The 11,860-nt window shown below is 40.4% G+C and overlaps 3 protein-coding genes across 3 annotated transcripts; 2 read left to right on the top strand and 1 right to left on the bottom strand.

Annotated features, from left to right (window-relative positions):
- Positions 1 to 27: 27 nt before the first annotated feature.
- LOC105389575 (transmembrane protein 169) lies at positions 28 to 2,199 on the top strand. Its single transcript, XM_011560710.3, has 2 exons — positions 28 to 258; positions 423 to 2,199. The coding sequence occupies exons 1-2, from the start codon at positions 157 to 159 to the stop codon at positions 1,548 to 1,550; spliced, it is 1,230 nt and encodes a 409-aa protein (XP_011559012.3). The 5' UTR covers positions 28 to 156; the 3' UTR covers positions 1,551 to 2,199.
- On the bottom strand, positions 2,001 to 2,723 carry LOC105389577 (mitochondrial import inner membrane translocase subunit Tim16). The gene has a single exon (XM_011560711.3). The coding sequence runs from the start codon at positions 2,646 to 2,648 to the stop codon at positions 2,268 to 2,270; it is 381 nt and encodes a 126-aa protein (XP_011559013.1). The 5' UTR covers positions 2,649 to 2,723; the 3' UTR covers positions 2,001 to 2,267.
- Positions 2,724 to 2,896: 173 nt separating this feature from the next.
- On the top strand, positions 2,897 to 11,808 carry LOC105389578 (DNA replication licensing factor Mcm2). The gene is made up of 15 exons (XM_048622088.1): positions 2,897 to 3,057; positions 3,162 to 3,328; positions 3,642 to 3,805; positions 4,076 to 4,265; positions 4,520 to 5,012; positions 5,288 to 5,491; positions 6,144 to 6,375; positions 6,668 to 6,759; positions 7,225 to 7,310; positions 7,844 to 8,011; positions 8,432 to 8,593; positions 9,142 to 9,295; positions 9,619 to 9,718; positions 10,264 to 10,403; positions 10,843 to 11,808. The coding sequence occupies exons 1-15, from the start codon at positions 3,055 to 3,057 to the stop codon at positions 11,128 to 11,130; spliced, it is 2,643 nt and encodes an 880-aa protein (XP_048478045.1). The 5' UTR covers positions 2,897 to 3,054; the 3' UTR covers positions 11,131 to 11,808.
- Positions 11,809 to 11,860: the final 52 nt, after the last annotated feature.

Below are 11,860 nucleotides of genomic sequence, written 5' to 3'. Positions count from 1 at the left end.
TTCGAAAAAAAAACTGTCAAACGAAAAACCAATAAAAATGGTTGTGTTGTTTGTTTTTTGATGTGTTTGTATTTATCTTTTACATTTTACAACAAAATCTCAATAAAAACTTAAGCGAAACATACATTAATTAATTAACTACCATTTCATAGCACCATGGCGAAGGTCGAGCAGCCGTTGTTTGTGTTACCAAAGAAGAGAAATGGAAAAAAGCTAATTAATGTACCAACTCATGTTGATCACATTATTAGCGTTCAGGTCAGAGTCTATCTATTTTATGTACTGAACACTATACTTTACATTCATTGAGTGCAATTGTCTCGCTCATAAAGTTTATATGCTGCATAAGTTCAAGTGGGTTAAGTTCCTAAGTACACATAGATGGACTTACATACTTTATTATAAACTTATTCCTATTTCAGGGAGCTGATACAGATCTCCCTTCAAAATACAAGAATGGTTACTCATCTCCAGTCACCGAACATGTTGTCAATGGCATCATACACTCTACAATGGAAGGACTCAAGTCCAACATGAAAATAAATCTCCCCATCATCACAGATGTCCATGAGGAAGAAACTAATGAGTCCAACATTGATTCAGAGCCAGAAAAGCCACAAAACATCTCTAAAGGTGGATATATACCTTTATCAACTCTCACAAGCAGTCGTGAAATTATTGATCTGTCTCCAATTTATGAGAACTCTTCTGATGCATGCTCCAGCCATGATGACCTCAGGGAACACCATGACTATGACATTCAGAAGAGCTGCAAAGCCCTCAACTCTGACCATGAGTCATCAGCAACTCCAAACAGCATGTCACAAACACAGTCTGAAAACAGCTTTGAAATGGGTAACCTTACTGACAGCCTAAAGGGCAGTGCTAAAAGGAAGAAGAGAGTCAACATTGTCTCTGAGATAACAGAAATGGATAATGCTGATAGCGAAATCACAGCTCTGAGAGTAGCATCTGAAGGTTCTCTTTCCACTGACTGCTCTCTGTCAGATAACAAAGGCTACCTGACCATGACGGGGACCATCAAAAGAGGCAAGAAGAAGGGACAGAATGTTGATGTGAAACTCAACATTTCACGTGAAGAGCTTGAAATGATTGAAGCTGCCATTGTAGCTGAAGAGTACAATAAGATGGATATTTCCAAATGCTCTGCTCATAATGGACCTCATGTGTTTTTGTTCAGTCTGCTGTGCATACCGGTGGTGGCTAGTATGTCTGCTCTATACTCTTTCTACATGGGAACTATGACCTGGTACAACATATTCACTCATGTTACTGAGAATCTCCACTGGATGAAAAAAGCTTTGCTATCACCAATAGTGATTTTGTCATATCCATTTTTGATAACAATATTTACACTTGGAGTAGGTCTGTATGCAGGTGTTGTACAGCTTACCTTCAGTAGCACTAATTGGTGGAAAGAAGTCTGTGATTTTGAAAAGGGTTTTTACGGATGGCTTTGTAATGTGTTGGGAGTTTCTGAATGCAGCCCTTATGAGGTTGTGATTCTGATGGATGTCAAGCCAACTTAATTTGTCAAGTAACTATTTCTAGTATTGATCATCTGGATTCGTCTAAATAATGGCAAAGTAGCTTAAGTTGACTGATTTATTTACGAAACTGTGTGGATTAAGGTTTTTGTGTGTGTGATTGTCTATTTAATCTATTACTATACATTCCAGAATAGCTTGTATTGACCCTTTAGTTAGGCAACTTGCTGAGCCTAAAAATATTTTCTTCCATTTGCTCAATAGCTTCCATTCTTATAAGAAATGTATAGATTTAAGTAATTTGCACTAAACCTAAGCATGACCATGTAATGATGTTAACTTGGAAGTATTGCCCAATGCTTATGTTCAGTGCAAATAGCCATGAGTTGCCATACATAATACTCTTAATATTAAATCTCATTATTTTGATATTTTTACATATCCATAAGACATAAGAAATTATTTTAGGATTAAAATGAAAGAAGTTGCATAAACAATTGATTACATCTCAAGTTTATTGCTATACATTTTTGTAAATCTATAAATTAGCAGCTAAAGTGTTTTTATAGTGTTTTTGCAATGTACGACTATTCATAATCAATATTTATGTACTAAAGACTGATGTATTCTAGTCACTATTGTGGTATGCAATTTATATGCAATGTAATAAAAATATTTTACAAACTCAAAATTGTTTTCTAGCACTATTGGAATAAAACACAACAATTGATAAATTCACCTATAACAAGCCAGATAGTCTCATGGACCTTCCGTCGGAGGGGGTTTCGTCGTTTGTTGACTATTCTTGAGTTCTACTTCTATTCGTTCTTTGGCTCTAACTATTTTAGACTGTAAATAAAAGGAACCACCTTTTGACTTATCATTGGCATTAAATAAATGGTCGTAGTTTGATTTGAGCTTCTCCGGGTCGACTTTGTCTAGGTTCAGTATCTGTAGAGCTTCTTCTAAGGTGAGTCCAGTGGAGGCATTGGCTGCAGCTCTCTTGGTTCCTTGCTGGCCACCTCCAGCGCGCTTGGCTGCCTCCTGGGACGCGGCTATCTCCTGTCTCAAGGCGCGTGCAAAAGCTTTACCCACAACCTGAACGCCCGTCACAATAATTTGTGCTATGTACTTTGCCATTTCAGTTTTTTTACAGTAACTACGAAATAAACAGCAATCATTACGACATATTCGGAGACTAAATGTCAAAAAAGTAGGGTTATGTTGCTCTCATCGATGAGAATAAAAACATAGGCTTTGATAATGTTTTTTCAGCCACGTACCACTTGCCATATTACTTACCTAGTGTAGGTCAGATTTCCTCCAGAATAATAACGTCTGCGAGCTTTTGTTCGAACTTCAGCAGCAGAAACAAAACGCAGAACGCCGAACCAACAAATTTCGCGCGAATTTTGACAGTTGACTAAATAACCTGTTGTTTTTGTAACGGCGTGTTTCTGTTTTGTTTTATTTGTTATTTACCGTGTTATTACAGTATTATAAGTGTTAAGTTTATTGTTAAGCTTTGCCACTATCATAATCAACCATGGTAAGTCGTATTTTCATCTCCCTAACGACTGCAATTCATAATATTTAGACGGCAATTTGAGGCCCTTTGTTTCAAACAAATTCTTGAATGTATGATGTCTTCAGAGCTCGCCAGTGCCGGACACGCCGTCAGACCGCGATGGGGCTCGCTCCCGGATGACTTCCCCTGCGCGTGACTACGAGATGTTTGAGGATGAGGGCGCGATCCTGGGAGACGCGCCCAACGAAGAGGAGGAGGATGGAGAGGAACTGTTCGGTGATAACATGGAAGCGTAAGTACATATGAGTCACATAGTTAAGTATAGGAAGCCCTCTGGCTAGCTGGGGTGACTTGTGAAAGGTGGCTGGTGGAAAGCTATAGATTGCATCCAGTGGCGTGCTTTGAAGGACGCCTTAGCACTTGCCCTTGCGAAGGCCCTCTGTACCAATGGGGTACCGTAGAGGAACAAATATGGCTTGCCATTACATTGGAGTGATTAATAATCTTTAACTTATGTTATGTTAAGTTAATTAAGCCCATGTGAATATAAATTGTTGTGACAAGGTGGAGTATCTTGTGTTCCTACAATTTAATTAATATTCCAGAGACTACCGGCCCATGCCAGCGCTGGACCGGTACGATGCAGAAGACTTGGACGATGGGGACTACGACGCCATGTCCGTCGGTGACCGAGTGGCTGCTGAGCAGGAGCTGCGGAGACGAGACCGCGAGGAGGGACGCAGGAGGGATGACCGCGGGCTGTTGTATGGTGAGAATATATTTTTATTTGTGTTATAGTATGGATGGATCCATACTTACACAGACACAATATATCAAAAATAGTGCATAGGTATTTACAATAGTACAAACACTTGTAACCTAGGCAGTAACAGTAGAACACTTTTTTTCCTGTAATAAAAAAATCAACACCTACTTTATGCTTTTGTAGTTTCCCCTCTTTAGCATTAAGCCTACCTGTACATTATAACTCCTATAAATTGTGTAATAAATAAAAAAATACTCCTTATTTCTCCTGTAGATGACTCCGACGAAGAGAACGCAGACGCGCCGCGCGCCAAGCGCCGCCGCGCCGCGGAGAAGGCCGCAATGGGCACCGACGAACAGGTGGAGGAGGGCATCGAGAGCATCGAGAACCTGGAGGACACCAAGGGGTACTCCACCAAGGAGTGGGTGTCTATGCTGGGGCCGCGGACTGAGATTGCTAACAGGTGGGAAAAGATTAATTGATTAGCCAATTTGCCCTTTGCTATGTTTGTAAATAGAGTTAAGGTTAATGGGTTATTGCAAGAGACTAAAGCCTTTTTTCACTTTATGAGGTGTTTCTGTGATAATGGACCCATGTAAAATCTTTATAATACCACTGAAACTCCTAAGATGTACCTAAGCAAAAACGTTGTGCGTTTTTACGACCTCCAACGGGCGTCATGACCGAAATAACAAACACTCTTTTCCTTTTTTTCAGATTCAAGAACTTCCTCCGAACCTACACCAACAGTAAAGGCCAATATGTCTACAAAGAGCGCATCCGTCGCATGTGCGAGATGAACCAGGCATCCTTCCACGTAGAGTTTGACGTTCTCGCCCGCAGGGAGCAAGTGCTGGCCTACTTCCTCCCCGAAGCACCCTTCCAGATGCTTCAGATCTTCGACGAGGTGGCCAAAGAAATCGTCCTGCAAATATTCCCGAGCTACGAGCGCGTCACAGCCGAAATCCACGTCAGAATCTCAGACCTACCGCTGATTGAAGAGCTGAGAACGTTCAGGAAGCTCCATTTGAATCAGTTGGTGCGAACTGTGGGGGTTATTACGTCGACGACGGGGGTGCTGCCGCAGTTGTCTGTGGTCAAGTATGACTGTAATAGATGCGGGTATATTCTGGGGCCGTTTGTGCAGTCGCAGAACGCTGAGGTCAAGCCAGGCTCGTGTCCCGAGTGTCAGAGCTCTGGGCCGTTTATGGTGAGTGTTTGTTTATTTAAATCACATATTAGAACTATTTCTACATATAAGACACGACAGATAATAATCTGACTGGCTAATCCTTTCACCATAATGACTAACTTTAACCTAGGTCTTCATTTAATGCAAACAAATAACATTACATACATGTGTCCCAATGACTAATCATCCACTATTGAACTTTTGCCAAAACAATTTTTCCTCAACCTTCAACCAACCCTTACCCGTTACCACTCTATATAAACTACACCTATACATTTTATAATCTCCCACAGGTAAACATGGAACAAACAGTATACCGTAACTACCAGAAGGTGACGATCCAGGAGTCCCCGGGGCGCATCCCGGCCGGCCGGATTCCTCGCAGCAAGGACTGCATCCTGCTGGCGGATCTGTGCGACCGCTGCAAGCCTGGGGACGAGGTGGATCTGACGGGGGTGTACACGAATAATTATGATGGCTCGCTTAACACTGAACAGGTAAAATTAAATATCCAGCTAAAGTTTTTACTTTTGCTATATATTTAAAAAGAGGAAGATCATATCATATATACTTCATACCTATCGATCTTGACCCAGTTTTACTAATAAATGATGATGCGGTCACCTCTGCAAGTTGTACATATTTACAATTATTCCGCAAACAATTTTATTTCTACTTTGCACATTCCTTTTGCATTTGCCTTGTTTAAACTTATTCATAAGATGTTTACTTATTTACTAAGATTATTTAATTAGATACTTAAGTTTCTCTATGTAACTTTTTAATCTGAAACACAGGAAAAACTCTGTTATTTCCTAGTTCAGAGCAGTATTTCATTTCTACCTTTAGCATTAAGAGTTGTCCTATTGTTAAAATACTACCTACCTATAGTTATCTGAAAAATATTATTCTATTATTCTATTCTAAATATACATAGTTTTGTCATTTAACTTTACATGTATTTAAAATGTCTAAGGGCAGCCCCTACTGATAAAAGAAGGATTTATAAACAATCAAAATATAATATTACAATACTAGTAGGTACAACAATAGTATACTTATGCTTTGTTATATCTGCACTCACATGTGTGGTACTCACTCGCAAGGTGACATTTTATAACTTACCTTGAAATAATCGATGAATTCCAGGGTTTCCCAGTGTTCGCAACAGTGATCATAGCCAACTACATCGTGGTGAAAGACTGCAAGCACATCGTTGAATCTCTGACCGACGAAGACATCTCGAATATCCTGAAGCTGTCGAAAGACCCTCGCATCGGCGAACGCATCGTTCAGAGCATCGCGCCTTCCATCTTCGGACACGACTATATCAAGAGAGGTTTAGCTCTGGCGTTGTTTGGTGGTGAATCTAAGAATCCAGGTAAATAATCAACATCATTTAAATTCATCAAAACATCATCATCTCCTGAATAGGCCTCTCTCAACACCACAACAATACATAAATTATTAAATTATGGTAAAAAGGAAGCTTGTTATATCATGGGAATATACATTCTGCTGAAAGTGGCTCAGCATGAACTTACCTATTGCTGATTATACCCTTTTTCAAACGACCTATAGGTACAGATTTATAAATAATCCAATACAGATATTTTATACCCAGCACAGTAGATTGTGGTGTTCGACTACATAATTGCTTATGTGTGTTTCAGGTGAGAAGCACAAAGTGAGAGGAGACATCAATGTGCTGATCTGCGGGGACCCCGGAACTGCCAAGTCACAGTTCTTAAAGTACACAGAAAAGGTAATATTAACCATATAAAATGTAAATATTTTAAAAAATATCCTACACTCTTCTTCTTCTTAGCCATTTTCAACCTCAAGGGTAGGCCTCATTCAGTCTATGCCACTCATCTCGATCTTGGGCTATCTCTATCCATTTGCTACCAGATGTTTTCCTTATAAGGTCGGTCAATCGCATTTGTGGTCGTCCACGACGGCGTGTCTCGCCATCCTACACTGCAATCGTTAATTGATTTATATCGTCGTCACTTGCAATAATCTGCTGTCATTACTACCCCAGCTATGTTGTATAGTTAGTTATTGCCTCTTTTCTATTCTGTGAGGGGGCGAAGTTCCTGTACGTGGTCCGAAGCTCCCTCGAGTGGAACTTTTGTACATATCCCCTTAACTTCAGCTCAGCCAGCCTAGCTAGCCTAGCCTACCGCTCTAGTTATTTCCTAGTGTTAAAGTGTTATTTCGCTTGCAGATCGCGCCCCGCGCGGTGTTCACGACGGGGCAGGGCGCTAGCGCCGTCGGTCTCACGGCCTACGTCCGGAAGAACCCCACTACACGGTAAATTATTTATGGTTAACATGCATAAATCCAGCTATGCGGGGTGAAGACTTGCGAATGGTAGCTGGTAATGCTTGGATGCGGAAAGCTAAAATAAAAATAGCATCCTCAGCTTTGGGATAGGCCTACGTCCAGCAGTGAACTGCTATATAGGCTGATCATAACGATACATAAAGAGACAAGAGTTAGACTAGGAGCTTTGAACTCTTGTGTCTCTAAACATTAGGCGCGGTATTCATTGCCAAAAGCCAAATTTTTAAATTTTGTTAAATTAATTAAGTGCCGATAAATCTACCACCATTAGTTATCTAAATAATCCTACGCGAAAGTTAATTGTGGTTGGATAAACTAATTTTGATCGAAGTCTGTATGTAAGGAGCTGACACCCTGGATTAACACATTCATATTTTAATTAATCCACCAACCCGCACTAGGCCAGTGTGTTTATTGGAAGGAGACCCGAGCCCCACCAGTGGCCAGAAGTAATGGGTTGTGATGATGATTTTAATTAACAAATTACGTCTACATTCCAGCGACTGGACCCTCGAAGCGGGTGCGCTAGTCTTAGCCGACCGCGGCGTGTGCCTCATCGACGAGTTCGACAAGATGAACGACCAGGACCGCACGTCCATACACGAGGCCATGGAACAGCAGTCCATCTCTATATCGAAGGCGGGGATTGTGACTTCTTTGCATGCCAGGTTAGTTTCACCGACAGTGGTTATTCAAAGTATACCTTGTCAAACCCACAAACCTTCAATGTTTGAATGAAGAAGCAATCACTTTGTAATACAACCTATGGAAATAACAAGACACATGAGACCATAAAATTGGCTAAAACCGATCTATAGAAGGCGTTATGTAGGATGAAAGCTTGGTCAAATTACACCACGCGCGTTGATCGCTATTCCGCCCTGTCGCTATATTCGCATAGAACAACGCGGACTCGGGTGTTATATTCGCTTCATACCGCCATCTCATTCCATTCGTACTAGTTGTACGCACGGCCGCCATTTTGATCAACCTTCATAAATTCATCACGACCTATCATGTCCCCACTGGTCTTTAGTCTTCCATTGACTGAAGGGCTCATTAAATTAAACGGTAATTAATCATTCCAGATGCTCAGTAATAGCAGCAGCCAACCCCATCGGCGGTCGCTACGACGCCAGCCTCACGTTCTCTGAGAACGTGAACCTGTCCGAGCCCATCCTGTCTCGTTTCGACGTGCTCTGTGTCGTGCGCGACGAGGCTGACCCCATGATGGACGCGCATTTGGCCAAGTATGTATTATTTATTTATTTGCTTCTTTATTGCACGAATATCGAAAATAAATGCACAGATGTGCTAATGTAAATGTATATGCTACAATAGAGATAAGTGTCCATCTCACATAGACGGTCACAGCTCATATAGAAAAGAAAGGTGATCCGTTTTCGCAAGCCCGCGACACAAGAAAAGAAAGGCGAACCGTTTACATTATTACGTTTATATGAGCTGTGACCTTTACATAGATCTTAGTGTGATAAAAAGCTAAATTATTTTATTATTGTTTGTATGTCCTACAAATCGTGTATACATTTGTAATAAACTCCTCTCTGTTACTAGCTATCCAGGATAAAATTAAGGTATTTGTAGATGTAAAATTTATTATAACGTTTCCATTCGTTAAGTTATAACTAGTACAATTACGAATAGTGCCATCTAGCGGCCGAAAAATTAACTACTACCCATCAACATCAGGTTACAAATATTACTAGTACAATAACGAATAGTGCCATCTACCGGCCAATAACCGAACCACTTCACCAACACCCCCAACCACCCGCAGGTTCGTAGTGTCGTCCCACATCCGGCACCACCCCACGCAGACGGGCACGCAGCTGGAAGCACCAACAACACAGGACCCCGAGTTCGTGCTCAGCCAGGACGTGCTGAAGAAGTATATAGTATATTCGCGGGAGAACGTGCGGCCTAAACTGCAGGTATGTAATGAAATCATTATCTACATTCGTAGTAAAAAGGGGAAAAATAATTAAAGATTTGATTGTACAAAATTAATATTATTAAAAAAAAAAAAAGAACCCGACGAATTGAGAACCTCTTCCTTTTTTTGAAGTCGGTTAATAATAATACTACGCTTACAGTAATTATGTAACGCAAGATGAATTAAGAAGATCTACACACACAATGTTTCCAAAAGTAGCACTACTTTTAAATGTAAAATAAAAAAAGAACAGCTTGTACCAAAAAGAACCTTTGCATCCACTGATATAAAAATATCTAAACGAACATTATTTGTTTTCAGAACATGGATCAAGACAAAGTGGCCAAGATGTACAGTCAGCTGCGGCAGGAGTCGCTGGCCACCGGCAGCCTGCCCATCACCGTCAGACATATTGAGTCTGGTGAGTTCACAGATATACCATAATATACCGAAGAACCGATGACCGGTAGGGTTAACAAGTTTTGCACAAAGGCGTCCACGAATAGGCAAGCATAGCGTGGGACGCTCTCCGGTTTGCTGGACCGACTACCTTAGACAAGTAGTGGGTAGTGGCTGGATGATGAAGGCCGAAGACGAAGTGTTGTAACTTATGATGGCTTGACGATGATATGTTTAGTATCGTAGTACTTACACCTTACACTCTATCCACAATAAAGATAACGAGGTTAACCTATAAACTAGTGTAGATATCGCTGCGTAGCTAGGCTGGCTGAATTTAGGAGATATAATACAAAGGTTCCACTCGAGAGCAATACAATACACTTCATTTGCACCAAAAGAGAGAAAATAATACAGAAAACCACTTTACAGTACAAAAATGCGGCTTTATCTCTTAAAGCAATCTTTACCAGACAACCTTTGTATAGAAAAGATAAAATGAACACATTTTTTGAACCACTTAATTTTATCACATATTGCTAACATATTTTCTCCTCTCTCCCCCAGTGATCCGCATGTCCGAAGCCCACGCGCGCATGCACCTGCGTCCCCAAGTGGCCGAGGAGGACGTGAACATGGCCATCCGCACCATGCTCGAGAGCTTCGTCGACACGCAGAAGTACAGCGTCATGCGGGCCATGAGACAGGTCAGTCAATCGCTGTGATAATACCGCCTTTTGCACCCTTATTAACTTGCAACTTGTTAATTTTGTTATTCTGTTTGGTGTACAAATAAAGGGTATTCTATCTATCTATTAATCGAGATCATTGCACGGCACGATTGTGTGGTAATGCCTTAAAATAAGCTGTTGGCCGCCACCATCGTACACTGCCGGATTACAGCAGCCAGCCGGCCGGGTGACAAATAAAAACTATAGTTAGACATAAATATTATAGTAAGAATTTGCATTTGTATGAATTTGGCAAAAAATATACGATAGTACGGGTTTTATTTTAATTTTAATGTTGTTTCCCCACAAAAAGAACATATTTTAATATCAATTCTCTATAACTTCCATCCGCCGACCAATCTAACGCTAAATACCTACTAACTAAAAACTAACATTTACCATTCTCTCTCCCCAGACATTCCAGAAATACCTATCCTACAAGAAGGACCACAGCGAGCTACTATACTACATCCTGCGCCAACTGACCATGGACCAGCTCGCCTACATGCGAGGTATCCACAACCACTCGCAGTCCACCATCGAGGTGTCAGAGCGAGACCTCGTCGAGAGAGCGAGACAGATCAACATCAACGACCTCAAGCCCTTCTACGACAGCCAAATATTCAAGATTAACAACTTTGTCTATGACCAGAAGCGTAAGGTGATCGTTCATACGTTGCCTGATGCGCCCGCTGTCAATTAATTAAATAATTAGTTTAATTATACCGGTCTAGAATCTCGAGGCTATCTACCTATCTATCAATTTTATTGGTGGATTCTCGACTCACGCCCCGCTCATTTTCTCCAGTTATTCATAGTTGTATGACTTTGACACTGTGGGAGCTCTATCATCTTCGTGTACTAAACTGGTAAATAAACGCCATGTGTTTGTGATTTATTTGGTACAAATGTCAGCTCGATGCAAGAGTACCATCAATTTTAATCATGCCAATAATATTTTATACGAAATTGTTATCTTTATCATCACCACAGGAATCCTCAACCCACCTTTTTATATAAATAGGATAAAATACTTACATGTTAAGTTAGCTGTGCCTAGGTTTAAGTTTTAAAAGTACAATCATTGTAATATTTCACTGTTGTGTTTTTTGATATACAATTTACTTGTAGTCGATAATGATTTCAATATTATGTTTTTATTTGCCATTAATTGTAGCTGATTCTGGAAGCAAAAAATAATAATTTAGCACTGGTAAACCATAAAATCCCTTATCACATAAGCGCCTCTCTGATTCTCTGAGTTAAACCAAATTTTCCAGTAAGCTAATGTTAGTTCTGACAGTGCTAAAATTAAATAGTTTGCCTTTGGAATTCTCCCCCCATTATATTTTTATTGTCAATAAACATTTTAACTTTCATAGTTTAGATTTTCATTTAAATTGCTCTCCTTATTTGTTATTCGCTAGCGTCGT

The sequence above is a fragment of the Plutella xylostella genome, chromosome 7, assembly GCF_932276165.1.
Source record: "Plutella xylostella chromosome 7, ilPluXylo3.1, whole genome shotgun sequence".
In the NCBI taxonomy this organism is placed as follows: Eukaryota; Metazoa; Arthropoda; class Insecta; order Lepidoptera; family Plutellidae; genus Plutella; species Plutella xylostella.
Note: the sequence above shows the minus strand (reverse complement) of the source record. Positions and strands in the feature narration are given on the sequence as shown.

What these genes read in the sequence shown, in the direction of transcription:
- LOC105389575 (XM_011560710.3), top strand. Translation starts at nt 157, where the DNA reads ATGGCGAAGGTCGAGCAGCCGTTGTTTGTGTTACCAAAGAAGAGAAAT. An exon ending in ATCACATTATTAGCGTTCAG is followed by an intron (nt 259 to 422) that starts GTCAGAGTCTAT and finishes TTCCTATTTCAG; the next exon opens with GGAGCTGATACAGATCTCCC.
- LOC105389577 (XM_011560711.3), bottom strand. Translation starts at nt 2,648, where the DNA reads ATGGCAAAGTACATAGCACAAATTATTGTGACGGGCGTTCAGGTTGTG.
- LOC105389578 (XM_048622088.1), top strand. An exon ending in TGGTGAATCTAAGAATCCAG is followed by an intron (nt 6,376 to 6,667) that starts GTAAATAATCAA and finishes TGTGTGTTTCAG; the next exon opens with GTGAGAAGCACAAAGTGAGA. An exon ending in TCATGCGGGCCATGAGACAG is followed by an intron (nt 10,404 to 10,842) that starts GTCAGTCAATCG and finishes CTCTCTCCCCAG; the next exon opens with ACATTCCAGAAATACCTATC.